The 16,891-nt window shown below is 38.8% G+C and overlaps 1 protein-coding gene across 7 annotated transcripts in view; it reads right to left on the reverse strand.

Moving 5' to 3' along the window:
• ctnnd2a (catenin (cadherin-associated protein), delta 2a) overlaps window positions 1–16,891 on the reverse strand; it is a 747,299-nt gene that overhangs the window by 422,981 nt on the left and 307,427 nt on the right. For all 7 annotated transcript variants that reach the window (XM_061922003.1, XM_061922001.1, XM_061922002.1 and 4 more), the window contains exon 4: window positions 221–255. In XM_061922003.1, the coding sequence (XP_061777987.1) occupies window positions 221–255 (35 nt within the window). The remainder of the gene's footprint in view (window positions 1–220; window positions 256–16,891) is intronic.

Consider the following 16,891-nt stretch of genomic DNA (forward strand, 5'->3'; position numbering starts at 1 on the left):
AAGAGCACAGAGCTCCTGCCTACAGCAGCCACTACAGCAGCGCCATCTTGGAAAAAAATTAAAAATAAATAAATAAAAATAAGGTGTTAAATGGAGATTTTACAGTATGTCATCAATGAATGTAACCCTTACGTAAAGGATCCAAAATACACATAACAAATTACTTTAAACCACAATCACAAAACAAAGTCAGCAAAGTAATTGGTAAATTAGGTCTTACCTTGAGCATTCCAACGAAACTGCTCATCCACCGAACTGAAAAAGGAGAAAAATACGCATTACTTTTTTGAAAAAAGAAGCAACAGATTAAGATTGATTAACAATTGTTTTTTACTATATTTTTTAAATCAAAATGGTAAATCCACTATTTTTGGTGAATTTTTATTTTTTATTCGATAAAAACCCAACAACAAAAAATGGAGAGTTCTTTTTATAGCAATGCACATAATCTTATCTAATTTGGTGGAATTTGTTGAAGCTATTGATGAAAAACAGCGTGCACTACTTGGCTGCAACCACCCGAGGCACTGTCGATTAAATCAAAACTATTCTGCTCGTTCCTAAATAAGAGGCATACAATTTTAAATACAATGGAATCAAATCTAACCCTTCTTGGTTGTGAGGAATGAGTCTGCAGAACATGTCGAAATTAAGCTCTTATTGGTTTGAATTTGAAATGAGTACGTGGGCCTGGGCCGATGATACATTTTGCTGGACCATAGAGATTATTGTAGATAAACAATATTATTGAAATTATTTTGAGAAAATAATTAAGCATTAATATCGTAATATATAATAACAATGCAAGTATTCATTTCAAATGCAATAAACTTTGATATCTCATTAGTGTTTTTTTATTTGGAATGTCAGGAACATTGAATTATCATAAATAAGTGAAATGGCTGGATGGAAGTAAACAATAAATACAAATAAAACTGACTTTTTGTACTTAAAAATTGAACATCTTGAAGTGGACCTTTTCCCCAGTTGGAAAAACTGTTGAGTGGTTTGTTTTGTTGTTTTCACTCTCTGTTTTTTTTTTTTTTTTTTTTTTTTTTGGGGGGCGGGGGGGGTTCAACAAATAAGGCATACTTGCTTGTTCGGCAGTATTGATGGGTTCATCTTGCTCACTCATTTGAAGCTGATATATTCCCACACATGGACTTTTGGCTTTTGTTTTTTTTCAATTTGTCACACTTTTATTATTATTATTAGTATTATTATTTTACAATATATTATTATTATTTAGATTTTGTATTTATTTATTTTACTTTTTATTTGACCCTTTTTACCATATTGCTTTTGCACTATCTTGTTTAGTTCATTCCTTGTTTATGTTTTTGTCTTGTTTTTTTGTTAGTTTTTTTGCTCTATGCTTTTTAACCTGTAAAGCACGTTGGTTCAATTTAAAAAGTGTTGTAAATGTGCTGTATAAACTAATTTACCTTGCCTTGCAATCATCCTTTTTCCTCCTAATGTTTTTTTCCTTGTGTTGCTTCTAACTAGCAGCTTGCGAGGCTCTGTCCATTTTTCCTGTTTGTCCCAAGACAAGGACTGATGATGACTGAAAAGATAAACGCACTCAGGTGCAGACAGCAATGCACTGAGAGAACCCTCTTGCACAAGGTTTGTTTTATTTGTCTCTCGCTGTCAACACACAGATATCGCAATTTATTGATGAAACTATTACGTTTATTTTTGATTTTTGGATTGCTTGATTTATCGACTATTGGCCAAGGCCTAGTGGTGTGGCAGCCTCATGACTTCGTATGTAGGCCACGGTCCGTTTAATATTTTGGTACAGTAAAGGAACAAAACGCAAAACATAAAACTGCTTACTTTTTGTATTTTATAAATGAAGCAGGGAAAAAAATCCTATTGAAATCTGCTGCCAGGATATCTGAAATTTATAAAAATATTAAGTAGAACATAAATAAAGTGGACTCCATTTTTCACTGTGGGTCACAACGGACAGGTATCTTAACACAGACCTATAGGGATGAAATAGCCTCCGTGTGCTTTTTCCTGACCTAAGGAATATTCCGCTCTACTCCGGTATTGAGCACTGTTTAACGTATAAACCCCAGCAACCTCGGCTTTACATACATATATTTACATACACAAATATACATACATACATACATACATACATAAAGCCTATACATATATATGAGTACATATTAGAATAATATAATCAATATATAATGAAAAAATATTATAATTGGTTATTAACAGTGCCGGTAAGTGAAAGTTCAACTCCTACTTTGTTTACTTTGACAACCTCCTTAAGTTTTTTTTAATCAATCAGAAATAGCAAGCAGTTAAAATGCGCCAAACATGGACAAGTAACTTGTGCCGTCTAGCGGACCAAATTTAAGACGCTGGCAGATCGCATCCCTTCTCTAGCGCGTCAAGGAAATTAATCCAGATACATTCCCTTTGCAAAAGGATGTCAACTCGATCTGCACCTAAAGGTGGAATCCTAACAACCTCAATGCCCTAATACAGTGGTTCTTAACCTGGGTTCGATCGAACCCTAGGGGTTCGGCAGAGCCAGTCAAGACATACCCGACTCATCCATACTTGCCAACCTTGAGACCTCCGAATTCGGGAGATGGGGGGGGGGGCTTGAGGTGCGCGGGGTTTGGTGGTAGCAGGGGTGTATATTGTAGATCCGGGAAGAGTTAGTGCTGCAAGGGGTTCTGGGTATTTGTTCTGTTGTGTTACAGTGAGGATGTTCTCCTGAAATGTGTTTGTCAGTCTTGTTTGGTGTGGGTTCACAGTGTGGTGCTTATTTGTAACAGTGTTAAAGTTGTTTATACGGCCACCCTCAGTGTGACCTGTATGGCTGTTGACCAAGTATGCCTTGCATTCACTTATGTGTGTGTAAAAGCCACATAAATGATGTGAATGCGCCGACACGCCGTTTGTATGGAGGAAAATCGGACGTGGCGACAGGTTGTAGAGGACGCTAAAGGAGAATGGTTGCCCCGGGAGATTTTCGGGAGGGGCACTGGAATTCGGGATTCTCCCGGAAAAATCAGGAGGGTTGGCAAGTATTGACTCATCGTGTAAATAAAAACTTCTCCATATCGGCGTTTCTTAGATACGGCAACTGCAGAAGTCACACTGATTTGCAGATGTGTAATATGTTGTGAGTTCATGCACGGTTCATTTTGTACGCCAGGAAAAAAAACATATAACTTTGTCTTGAATTTGAAAAATAAATAAATAAATCACAAAAGAAGGGTTTGGTGAATGCGTGTATGAAACTGGTGGGGTTCGGAACCTCCAACAAGGTTAAGAACCACTGCCCTAATATCTTTGACGTTTTTAAACCGTTTTTTTTTTAGCCATTCATTCTTCTGAATGTTGAGTGTGTTTGTTCGGACTTCTCATTAATTCACTTGAATGGCCAACGTTGATTAGAAATACAAGTGTTTTAAATGAAGAGCTTCGTCACAGAACCAATTAAGCTCGTAAGTTGATTTTCTACTGCATCCAATACACTCCAGTTGTAACCTTGTTATGCATTTTCTGTGGTCTATGTCTTTCTGTCAGTTAGCCTAAACAGTTATAATCGGATTTTGATGTAACTCACAGTAACTGAAATACAGAATAGGTGATGGGATTTTTGGAGTGATCCGGTTCACCATCACTTTGTTGTCACTCTCCGCCGTTCATAACAGCCATTCAGGGGAGCTCATTGTGGAGAGGGGCGTGTCCTACGCGTCCCCTTCTGGTGGAGCATGTGCGGCAGCCGGTCGTGAAGCAGCAATCAGGTGAGCAGATACCTCAGCTGGGACGAGTTATCTAATCACCTATTTCCTTTATCAGCAGCGTTGGAAACCATGAGCGGGGCTGGCAAACTGGGAGTGAGAGCCAGACGGAGGAGCACGCTGTTGAGCGTGAGAGACAGAAGCTGAAAAGCTGAAAATGAACTCTGAACATTATCAACTGTTGTAAAAAGAATAAAAGAGTGTAAACCACTGAGCCAAGGTGTGGTGTTTCCTGCAAAGGAACAGAGGATCGAGGTCGGAGATCGTCACACTCATCAGCTCAGCTCAGTGCTTCATTTTGTATCTGTTCTGTGCTTTTCACTCATGTATTTGCTAGAGCTTGGGGTTGCAGTTAGAGTTTGAATCAGGATATTCTGTATTAAAAAGTCACAAATGTCCACCGCAGTGGATGTTGGCTCTCAGGAGAATATATGGTACAAGTCATTATTTGGACGCTTCAGTAGCTCGCATCACTTATTAGTAAAAAAAAAAAACGAAAAAAAACAAAAAAACAAGTGACTTCCTGAAAACCTCCAAAAATGCCCCAGAGCAATGGAGTCAGCAAAAAGCAAATCCATCTTTTTTACGGCTTTAGACATGGCAGATAGACACGAGATACAGCTCGAGTGAAAGTACAGCATTATTCCACCTTGTTTCACACTCCCGCACGGAATACCGCAACACTTCACGCGGAGAGGACGCCGCTCTCCTAAAATACTGTAGTGCAGAGACACATTACATAACTCCTTGGTTAAATCTCACAGCGCCATCTACCGACCCTGATATACACTTTTTGCTGACTTGATTTTTGGCATACAGTGCAGCTCAGTCAGTCATTTTTTATGGATCTGTCCTTTGTGATGATATACATCCACCCACTGATTGTTGTCATCACAACCATGACTGTTTAATCATTGTCACCATGACAGGGTGACAAGATAACAAGGGCCTGCCAATCAAAGCAGCCGGCCTGTATGCAGTGTGTGTGTGTGTGTGTGTGTGTGTATGTGTGTGTGTAGGTTTTTTATCGTGATCGTGTGAATATAAAAAGGTTAAGTTTCTGGTTCAGCAAGTTTAGATACATTTTAAGTGTGTGTCGCTTGTGCACATTCTTTTTACACCAAAATGTCGTCTATTGTTCTGCCTCCCTGCGGGGCTTCAGACAAACTTTTTGTGAATTTTGACAGTTCAATGGTCAGGCTGGAAGACAAACAAAACTTGTCAAAGTTTGTTCTGAAACCACCGTCAGTGCTTGGGTACTGACAGCTGCAACAAAAGGGCCATTTCAACAGAAAAGCAAGATAATTCGACATTGTGTCTCGCACAAAGCCTAGCGTGTAAGCGTTCATGTTCTATAATGCAACAGATGAACTTTATTATCTCACAAACACTTACGATCCATGTTCCGCGCAAGATTTCAAACAGACTGATCTTTAAAAGCTCCCTGTTGGATACAAACCACTCACGTACATGCATTTGCTTTGCACTGGGTTTTAATTGTAGAGTCATAGACGCATATGTCTCAGGTAAATGTGTTGTCTTCAACTAAGGAACATCTGGTGTGTGTTTGGAAATGGCCAAACTATTATAGCTATCATGGCACTTCAGCTATTGCTGCTTTGCCCCCCGAGCAGATAAAGGCAGAATATCTGCATGCATAATTGACACTGGTACAGTTTTGTATTATTCAGAAAATACAAATTATAACTCAGAGGATCATTGCAACAAGATATTATGACATAATGCGTTGGTAGAGATGAAAAGCTTTGCACTTCTTTGGTAAAAAGTCAGCTTCAAGGTTTTCATCAACCAAAAAATGTGCAGAAGTGGGCCGAAAAAGAACCTATTAAATATTTGAGCAGCCTGAATCATAGACTGTATTAATCGTGATGACCGAACAAAGGCATGTGTAAAAATAGTTCACCTTCTATATTTCTATTATATCACAATTCAGTAACACTTTAGTATGGGGAACATATTCACCATTAATTAGTTTCTTATTAAAGTAACAAAGACTTCATTTAGAGTTATTTGGTCACTAATAAGCAATAATTATAATTAATAATAAAGGTTATTGAGGGGAAGACTCTTAGTTAATGGCTTACTGGTTGTATAATAAGGCCATGCAGAATAAGACATTAATAAGTACTTAATAATGACTACTTAAGAGCCAATGTTACTAATTTGCATGTTAATCAGCAACTAATTAATGGTGAATATCTTATTCCCCGTACTAAAGTGTTACCCGCAGTTCTATAGAAGAGTACATTTCAATGAAATGAAGACAGAAGTGATAGTGTTTGGTCCTAGTGGTACCTGTGAGCTCCTGTTGACTTTGGCCCCTTGACTTTGCACATTAAGCCCATGGTCACCAACCTGGACTTTTGTATCGACAGTGATTTTAAATTGGACCGTCAGATTGGCACAGTGGTGAAAGCCAGCTTTTTTTTATTTACGTCAGCTGGCCAAGGTTAAAAACCTTCCTACTAGACAGCAGTTTGAGAAAGTAATCCATGCCTTCATTACATCTCGGCTGGATTACTGTAACTCTTTGTATTTTGGTATTAGTCAATCCTCTCTCTCACGTCTGCAGCTGGCCCAAAATGCAGCTGCCCGACTTTTAACAAACACAAGAAAAAGAGAGCACGTTACTCCTGTTTTAGCCTCCCTCCACTGGCTGCCTGTGTATATTAGGGTCCATTTTAAAATTATCTTACTCATTTTTAAATCCTTACATGGTCTTGCCCTACCATACCTCTCTGAGCTGCTCCGCCTCTATGCCCCCACCCGGTCCCTCATGTCAGCTGATCAGCTGATCCTGGAGGTCCCCAAATCAAAGATCAAGCTCAGAGGGGACAGAACCTTCTCTGTTGCGGGTCCCAAACTCTGGAACGATCTCCCTCTCCATGTGAGACAGGCCCCTTCTTTGGCTATTTTTCAGACTTACTTCAAACCCATTTTTATTCACTGGCTTTTAACCCAGCATGAGACTTTAAACTCTTTTTAACATTTAACTTTTTTTAACTGTTTTTCACTTTTTAACTGCTTTTTATCGAACACATTGTTCTTAGGGTAATTTGTACTTACTATTTCAATGTGTTTTTTACTTCTGTTTTAAATGTTGTTTTTTTTTAGTTTGTCCTTTGCCTTTATTTCTTTGTGGCGTACAGTCCTTTGTTCTTCAACTGTGGTTGTTTTTAAAGGGCTTTATAAATAAGGTTGGTATGGTATGGTATGGTAAAATAGTAGTTAGTGTAAACTGGTGTGCTGACATAGTTTACAAAAGGGAGGGATTCATGCAAGGTAAAATTGATACAAATACCGATACCAATCACATGTTTTAACTGTAAACTTTTCAATGCATTCATGGTCAGCGATAGTTTAACAGATTAACAATATTAATACATTATTTAAAGAACTTCCTTTTATACATATGTTTGAGAAAAACAAAGTCAATAGTACACAATAACTAAACAAAATAACAAACTTTACTATTCAATTACAAATCATTTGGTGTTGGCCCTCAAAGTCCTACTTTGTCCAGAAAATTATTCCCAGAGTTTGTAAACATGTAAGAAAAATAAATTTAAAAATGTTGAGAAAATAACAATTTCAAGAGAATCAGTCTTGTATCAATCAAATAATGGATACCACCCTTGGTATCAACGGCACCAATTTATAGATCGATCCGCCCTCCAATTACACGTCGTGAAAGTGTTGCCAACTTGGCAAATTTGACGCTAAATCTGTCGACTTTACAAACCCTCTTGGCAATGTGTTTTGTAAACAGCTACTAGCAACAAAAATCTAGCAACTTTTTCCGGTGTTGAGGACTTTGTTGTGTCTTGAGACTGAGGTGAAAGCAGGCTGCAGTTACGTTCCTTGACGAGCATTCCAAAGCACTCACAAGCAGTCAGTCTTACTACTGCTAGTGCTGCGCGATCAGAGCATAGACCCTCACCCGAAGTCCAGACTGCAAATGATTTGCGCACGCACAAAGCCGTTGCGATACCCACCCTGGCTTACAAAACAAGAGGTAATTTTGAATGTAAATGTTTCTTCAATGTCACACTAAAATAAATCACTGCAATGTCCCGATCGTTAATGAGCCAGTCAATAGATTTGGTTTAATAGTGTGTTTCACAACCCTCCATTCGTTGATTTGATACTCTAGCATTTAACATTCCAGAGCAAAATGTAATTAATAATTAATAAATAAATCATGCAAATGAGGCAATGATGTCATCTCGGGACTTGTAACGACTTTTATGACAGCCAATAGCTCCTATCCTCACTCAGGAGTTGGCAACATTGCGTGTACTGACTGTGACAACAGTTATAGTAACCTCTCTCCCTCTAACTCTCATTCATTTACTTATTAATTTCCTTACTTTCTGCTAAAACGTGATACATGGTTACCAAGCACTTTTTTTTTGGTGTTGTTTAAGGTTGCCTCTACACTAAGACAACAAAGGTTATACAGGGTACTGTATAACCCACCTAATCTTACCCTTGTCCACACACAGAATGCCATCATTTAAGCTTTGGTTTAAGGACCCCCTGACCCCTTCGTCCGTGGGCGCAAAATGACCTACTAGGCACGCGCGGTAACGGCAGACGTGCATATATTACATCACAGTCACCTATGACCTGGAATTGTATCGAAGTGTATTTCCTGTCTCGTCACCCTCGTCCAGACATAAGGATGACACGACAGTGCGGCTGGATCAAAAGAGATTTCGGAGACGCTTTCCTGAACCAACAGTTGCTTTATTATGAGCGAGCCTCATTAAACAGGTCTGCAGTACCCGGAGGACTTTCGGTAAAAAAAAAAAAGGACTCCAGACTGGAGAAGCCAAACCACCAGTCTTGTATTCCTTCTTTCTCTGTCTGGGTGTGTGTTTAAGTCAGGAAAGCACAACCTGACCATGCACGGAGATGTTCGTGTGTAGTGACTGGAAAACAACAGCTTTAAGTCATTACTCAAATGTTGGCGTCTGAGCTAAACAGGTAGTCTTTTCTCAAGAATATGGTTATCACTTTTGCATTCTGAAGTCCCAATTAGGGTCTCTTTCCAACAAGAAGTGATCCAATCCAACTGCGAATGTCAAACTAAGGAGCCTTATCTTATTATGTGAGCAAACTGAAATACCAATATTTGTACTTAAACTTGGTGGTTTGCTTTTTCCAAGGTGAATATAAACTTTCACCATATGTAGAACATAATATGAGGTAGGGCTGGGCGATATATCCATATACTCGATTAATCGCAGGTTTGTCTCTGTGTGATATAGAAAATAACTATATTGTGATATTTGATTATACATTCTCAAGCAGTTGCTTTTAGCTGCATGCATTAAACAGAATGCGTTTCTCCCTCTTTCTTGTCTCTCGATCTCACAGAGACAAAAAACAAGCACTCCTTCTTACATATGTCACATACTGTCACGTGAGCAACGTCACACGCTACCGCGTAACATTAACTGTGATGCTAGCGGTGTGGTGCGAGTGGTAATACGAGAGAGAGAAGGTGCGAATCTGGTAACAAATGAAGGAAGAATAATTTCCTAAGAAAAACAGCATTGGGCCATCGTCTGGCAGTGGTTTGACTTCAAGCGGGAATACTGTATGTTGAACATTTATGCGGCAGAAGCGAACACTGCTAATTTGTAACATCATTTGAAAAGTCACCCGCTTTGAAGAGTGCTTCAAACTGTGCATGTCAACATCTCCGTTCGGTGCCACACCCACAAAATGCCGAAGCAACTATTTCCACATCAACACCGTAGGACATATACTATTTGATATGCAGCTCATTTTTATGTGACACTTATTGAAATATTTTGAGTGACATCATGCACAAAAGTGCACTTTATTTGTTTTTAACCATTGTAGTGGCATTCTGTACAAAAAGTACACTTTAATTTAGTGTTGTTTTGATATGTCATCTTAGTGACATCATGCACAAAAGTGCACTTTATTTGTTTTTAACTATTGTAGTGACATTCTGTACAAAAAGTACACTTTAATTTAGTGTTGTTTTGATATGCCATCTTAGTGACATCATGCACAAAAGTGCACTCATAGCTTGTTTTAAAATGTTTCTGACAATATTGCACTTTCTGTTTTGAAATGACATGAATTTTTGTGCCACTGCTTAATAACTGTTTAATAAATACACTTTTGGTCAATTGACTTAGTTGTGATTTCCCACTGCAAGAAAGTTTAAAAGTAGCATATATTAATGTAGTATGAAGAAGAATGTTTTAATGTAGACACATGGAGTCATCATACTGCTGTGATTAAATGCATCAAGTGTTAATTCAAGGCTAAAGCAAAATATCCAGAAATATATTGTGTATCGTGACATGGCCTAAAAATATTGAGATATTAATAAAAGGCCATATCGCCAGCCCTAATATGAGGTCATTAATTCACTTCAGTATCACTTCAGTATCCTTACATTGAAGAGATGCAAGCAATATGTTCATTTCAATTTCTTATCAGCGACTTGTTGTGCGAAGATACTGAAAATAGCTGTGAGTGTAACCAAGAAGAGGAATTTCTTTGTTTTTTTCTTCTAGGCCTTATAAAAAAAATGTCGCTTAACATTGCAATGTTGCCGTCTGAGATGTGGTGTATCCGAAAATAAAGCTGCAATCGCGCGTTTCCTTCTCCTAAGGTATTCATGTGGGATTTCTACAAGCACCTGTACATGTAGAAGGAGAAACACGGGCATATATGCATAATTTGCCTCCATCTTTCTAGTGTTTACCTCTGAGTTTAAACCCGCTGTTCTGAAGCTGGCTTTGGCGTGTTGTTTCTGACGTCCCTTCCTCTCCGAAATCAGTTTATAAACAATCAATGAGTCCACACCGAGCTAAGAGCTGGATATTCAAGAAATATATGCCACATTTACTCATGTCAAAAAATACCCAAGGAGGGGAACCTTAAATGATGGGTTAGTGTGGCTGGCACAGGGTTTCGGCTGAATAGCTATTCGTTTAAGGCAGGGGTCGGCAACCTTTACCACTCAAAGAGCCATTTTGACCTGTTTCACAAAATGAAGAAGATAATTGGAGCCGCAACCATTCTTGCTAATATCTGCTGATGGTCACCCAGATAACAATAATAAGGGCGTGCTATATAGCCATTGCCTTTGACGCCTTCTACAACATGTTCAAACAGCTTGCCAGACCAGTAACATGTTGTATGTGGCTTCCGCAGATACACGACTGCAAGGCATATAGTCGGGAGAACATCCTCAGAGTAACACAACATAAACGCAACATAACAATTACCCAGAATCCCATGCATCCATGACTACTCCAGGCTATATTTTACACCCCGCTAGCACCAAACCCCACCCCTCCCCCCTTCCGTGCGTCGGTTGAGGTGGGCGGGGTTAGGGGCGCGGGAAGTGTATAATATAACCTGGAAGAGTCATGGATGCATGGCATTCTGGGTAATTGTTATGTTGCGTTTATGTTGTGTTACTGTGAGGATGTTCTCCTGACTATATGCCTTGCAGTCGTGTATCTGCGGAAGCCACATCAGAGTGGCTAAAGAGCCGCATGCGGCTCCGGAGCCGCGGGTTGCCGACCCTTGGTTTAAGGAGTTATCTGGCTTAATATAGACAGGGCCTAAAGCTATCTTAGTGATTAGCAAAGCCACTAATTAGCACGCATGCTCCTTGCTTGCTCTCGGTGTGTAACATGTTTAGCCTCGTCCTCCATTCGATAATGACACTTGATAATGACACAATTAAAAAATGTTCTATTTGCCGTAATGCAGGTGATTATTATTAGTTTAGCTTAGCGGCTCCACACTGTGTATGTCAGCCACTTGTCAGCCGAGGGTGCTAAAAATAAATACGGTGTCTGCCAGACTTGATTGCCTTTTGTGATCGGCGTTAAAAGACATTCATCGGTAATGGCAATCACATACTTTTTTCACGAAAATCAGCCGATGCTGATTGGTAGGCAATCAATCGGCATATCCCTACTCTAAAGTGTATTTAGTATCATTTTTGTCAGTCCTTTGAAAAGATATATGCTAATAAACATGTGTGGACTTATACACAGTAAACATAGGAAGGTTAGATTTTTTTTTTTCAGACACTTCTTAAATAAGTCTTAGCTATAGTTAGTACACATTTAATTATTTTCCATTGGCTTAATGGTTCTTAACCTAAGATGCACATTCTTTAAGTTAAGGTTTTTCCTGTCAACCATAAAAAGCCCCAAAAGTCTGCTTGTGAGAATATGTACGGTGGTAACACGGTTTTCATACTGCTCAGTTTTCGTGGGATTTGTTTTTCATCAACAATTATAGCCAAAAATATGCCTTGGTTGTAGTACACCATCTTGCTCATATAACCAAACACATTATCTAACAAACAAATAAATCATTCCGCTCAATCAAATAATTCCACGCGTTGCCTGCAAATTAAGCCACCAGGGGGCCAAAGAAAGTTGTGAGTGCCAGCACTTTGATTAATAAACATGACTAACACTACTAGCAGTAACAATGTACAAAAGATGGTGTCTGTCTTCCTCGCCTGAAGCTGTTTTTTGCCAACAAGAGTCTTCAATTAAGCTAAATTGTATGTATTTTTGCATTATTTCACGCATGTAAAACTATAACAAAGTGGAAACAAACTGCTTTTGCAGTTTTCAAAGCTCTTGGAAAAATATTTGTCTTTAGATTAATCAAATATATTACTAGAATTAATATTTCAAGCAATGGCCAATAAAGTTGGTTATAGTATCGCGATACTAATGAATCATATTCGGTACTATACCGCCTCTAAAAAGTACCGGTCCACCACCACCCCGCCCCACCGTCTTTGTCACATCATGACATTGCTGGTTTACGAGCAGACGAGCATGTTCCGCAGCACACAATCACGGAGTACTTACACAGAGACACAGTGTGTAGACAGAAAAGGTAGAACAAACACATTTTGGCTTAAAAACTATGGATAAAGGTGAAGTTATAACACTGAAACACTCTCAGGCACTTTTAGACATGGCTAGCTAGCTAGCGGATAAAGTCCACCCACAGTTGGCAGTGTTGTATCTACTTCTAAATCACTAATCCTCGCCTCCATGGCGACAAATAAAGTATGTTTCTTACAAATAATGTCCCTGCAGAACGAGGAATAGCTAAACATTTATCTACACACAGTAGCTCACCGGCGCCTCTGCTAATGACGCCGTTTTTGAACGTAAAAGAATGCCATGGGTGGATCTATACATAACATCCACTCTAATGATACCAAGTCGAGGAGCTTATCTAGTCGATACTACTATGATTACATCGATATTTTTTAGCATCACACAATATATTTTAGTTTTTTTAAAATGTATATTATGTTTATAAACTCAGGAAATATGTCCCTGGACAGGACACGTGAGGACTTTGACCAATGTATGATCCTGTAACTACTTGGTATCAGGTTGATACCTAAATTTGTGGTCTCATCCAAAACTAATGTAAAGTATCAAACAACAGAAGAATAACGGATTTTTACATTTAACAGAAGTGTAGATAGAACGTATTAAAAAAGAAAATAACCAGATCCATCCATTTTTCTACCGATTCCTTTCGGATATTAACAGTATATTAAAAAATAGATTAATAGTCCATTTTGTACCATTTGTCCTTAATAATGTTGACAAAATGATAGGTAGATAAATGACACAATATTTTACTGCATTTGTCAGCAGACTAATTAGGAGCTGTGGAGAGGCGGAGCCGACGAGCCAACAGCAGGATAGGACAAACAGCGGTCCTACCAAAGATGGCGGCCAGGAGGCGGAGCATGCAGCGGAGCGGAGAGGCGGAGAACGCTTGGAGCGACACTGCAGCCATTAGAGTCAGGTGCGTAAACCACACACCTGCTTTCAATCCTTGCATCTGCTCCTACAGTTTAAAAGGGGAGAGGGAGGAGCGATCGTGGCAGAAGACAGAGGAGGAACTGCAACAGACGACGACGACAAAGATGACGAGAGCAACCAGAGGTGAGATGAACCCCGCGGAAGACGCAGCCACCGGCCACCAAAAGGCGCGCCGAAAAAAAGAAGCAAAGGAGGTCGCGCTAGAAATTGGCGCGACCGACTGGGACACAACACAATTTATTGAAATAATAAACGAGTGTCAACCCTGCTACGAGGCGTCCTGCATCGATGGTCCTTGCAACCCACACGATGACAGCTGGAGACCTGTCACAGGAGCCTTTGTTTGTTTACTAACTACTAAAAGACAAGTTGTCTAGTACAGTGGTTCTCAAATGGGGGTACGCGTACCCCTGGGGGTACTTGAAGGTATGCAAAGGGGTATGTGATATATATTTTTTAAATATTCTAAAAAATAGCAACAATTCAAAAATCATTTGTAAATATATTTATTGAATAATACTTCAACAAAATATAAATGTAAGTTCATAAACTGTGAAAAGAAATGCAACAATGCAATATTCAGTGTTGACAGCGAGATTTTTTGTGGACATGTTCCATAAATATTGATGTGTTAGAATAATTATGTATATATATATCATCACACTAACTTTAGTATGCTTAAAGTCTTTTGCTTTAGTTATTAGCTATTGTGCTCAAGTTGGACTTTTTCTAATCTATGCAAGGACAAAACTTCTTGTCTGAGGGGTGGCCTCAGCCACAGATGTTATCTTTGTTTTATTCAGAGTTCTATGGAACTCTGAACAAAAAGAGGGACGAGGGAGCTGAACCTTAGAGCGTAAGGCAAGACTGTGACTAAGTGTGCAGCACCATGCGTTCTCCTCATGAGCTAAACTGAACTCTGTCTCTGCATGGTTCCATGCTTCTTGTCTGATTAATATATGTCATCAGTGTTTGAACCGGACAGATGTAAAAAAAATATTTTTTCGTGAAGACATGTTTAGAATTAAGTTCATGGATCCAGATGGATCTCTATTACAATCCCCAAAGAGGGCACTTTAAGTTGATGATTACTTCTATGTGTTGAAATCTTTATTTATATTTGAATCACTCGTTTATATTTCAACAAGTTTTTAGTTATTTGTATATCTTTTTTTTTCAAATATTTCAAGAAAGACCACTACAAATGAGCAATATTTTGCGCTGTTATACAATTAAATAAATCAGAAACTGATGACATAGTGCTGTATTTTACTACTTTATCTCTTTTTTTCAACCAAAAATGCTTTGCTCTGATTAGGGGGTAACTGAATTAAAAAAATGTTCACGGGGGTACATCTCTGAAAAAAGTTTGAGAACCATTGGTCTAGTATGTTCACTATTTTATTTAAGGACAAACTTGCAATGAGAAACAGATGTTTAATGTACCCTAAGATGTTTTGTTTAAATAAAGCCAACAATGCAGTTTATTCTGGTTCCCTTTATTTACAAAAATACATCTCGGTACCGGTACCAAAATATTGGTTTTGGAACAACACTAATAGCTAATATGGGTTGCATTCTAATCACTTAACTGCAACAGTAATAATTCATTTGGCAGAAGAAATTTCAACTACAATAAACACATACAAATATTTGGCAGAAGAAAATTTCAACTGGAATAAATAAATACAAACATTTGGAAAGTATTTTTGCACACCGTCAAAAAGCGTTTGATACGTCGATCCATCCATCCATTTACTACCGCTTGTCTTTTTCAGGGTCACGGGGGGGCTTGGAGCCTATCCTAGCTTCACTCGTGCGGAAGCAAGAGACACCCTGGACAAGTCGCCACCTCATCACAGGGCCAACACAGATAGACAGACAACATTCACACACTAGGGAACATTTAGTGTTGCCAATCAACCTATGCCCGGGTGCAAGTCTTTGGAGCGTTTGATATGCTTAATCATGAATTATTACAGGACAAATTACACACATATAGGATCAGAGGAGTGGCACAAGAGTGGTTAAAAGTTATGGAAGTTAACAGTAGAAATATTTGCTTTGCATAAAATTAGTTGTGGAGGACCACAAGGATTGATTCTTCGACCAACACTATTTCTTATTAATGTCAAGGACATTACTATGGTTTTTCTAAGTGTATTTTATTTGCAGATGACAGAACCTTTTTTCTTCGGATCATAAAATTAAAATGTGATAGAGATCGTTTCGATTTGATCTCAATGGGGTATCCCAAAAAAAAACAAAAAAAAAACAAGTTTGTGATTTTTCGTAATAAACAAGTATCCCTATCTTGCCAGTGCAGAGCACTGTGATGGCACAAGTAAGCTGATTTTACTATTCAGAAATTTTAGATTCCATAAATAATTAAATTGGGATTCATCCACTAGTCCCATTAGGCACCCTCTGAAACTGATTGAATGGCAATGGCAAAATAGACTTCATATTAGCGCAAAAACGGAGAACATTTGCATATGAATAAGTACACAGCTGATGAACGCACACAGAAATAAAAGTTGGAGGCATAAAACTCAGCCGATCTATAAAACAGTCTTTTTAATTTGTGTTTCAAAAGAACTGCTGTTTGACAGAAAACGCCTTTTTCTTGCCAGTCATGAGCGCGTAGAAATAGGGCAAAATTAAAATGTTGCATAATCTGTCAACACTATCAGCACACATGCACACACCCCTGAGTAATGAGGAGAAAGGAAGCCAAAAAACAAAAACAAAAAAAAACCATGATCCACACTGCAAGTCAGTTGGAGTCACCAATGATGGGTTGTCAATCTCAATTTTTGGACAATGAGCAATCAATCTCAATACTGTGAGCAAAGGTCTTATGTGGAATGCTTTGTTGGACTCATTTCATGCAATCTTTAAGATCACTGATCTACCGTATCAGAGTCAAGAGCAGCAGTTTGACGTCTTGGTTGGATCTCAGAGATTTGGGGGCCGAGGCAGCCTAAATCACTCAACCCACCGGGGATAATCTAACGTATGATTTGGAGGGAGGGTGCTAACAAGAGCTTTTACTTCAGAGGAAGACTATTATTGTGTCCAAGCATGTAATGGAGGTGTGTGCCTTTAAGCTGTGCCGCTTTAAGAACCCCCCACTGGCTGGTGATGTGTGATTCTCGCCTTACTCAATGTCATGAATAACGGGTTTGCACAAGAATTAACCAGCTGTAG

This window comes from Nerophis ophidion, linkage group LG15 (genome assembly GCF_033978795.1).
Source record: "Nerophis ophidion isolate RoL-2023_Sa linkage group LG15, RoL_Noph_v1.0, whole genome shotgun sequence".
NCBI classification, from domain to species: domain Eukaryota; kingdom Metazoa; phylum Chordata; class Actinopteri; order Syngnathiformes; family Syngnathidae; genus Nerophis; species Nerophis ophidion.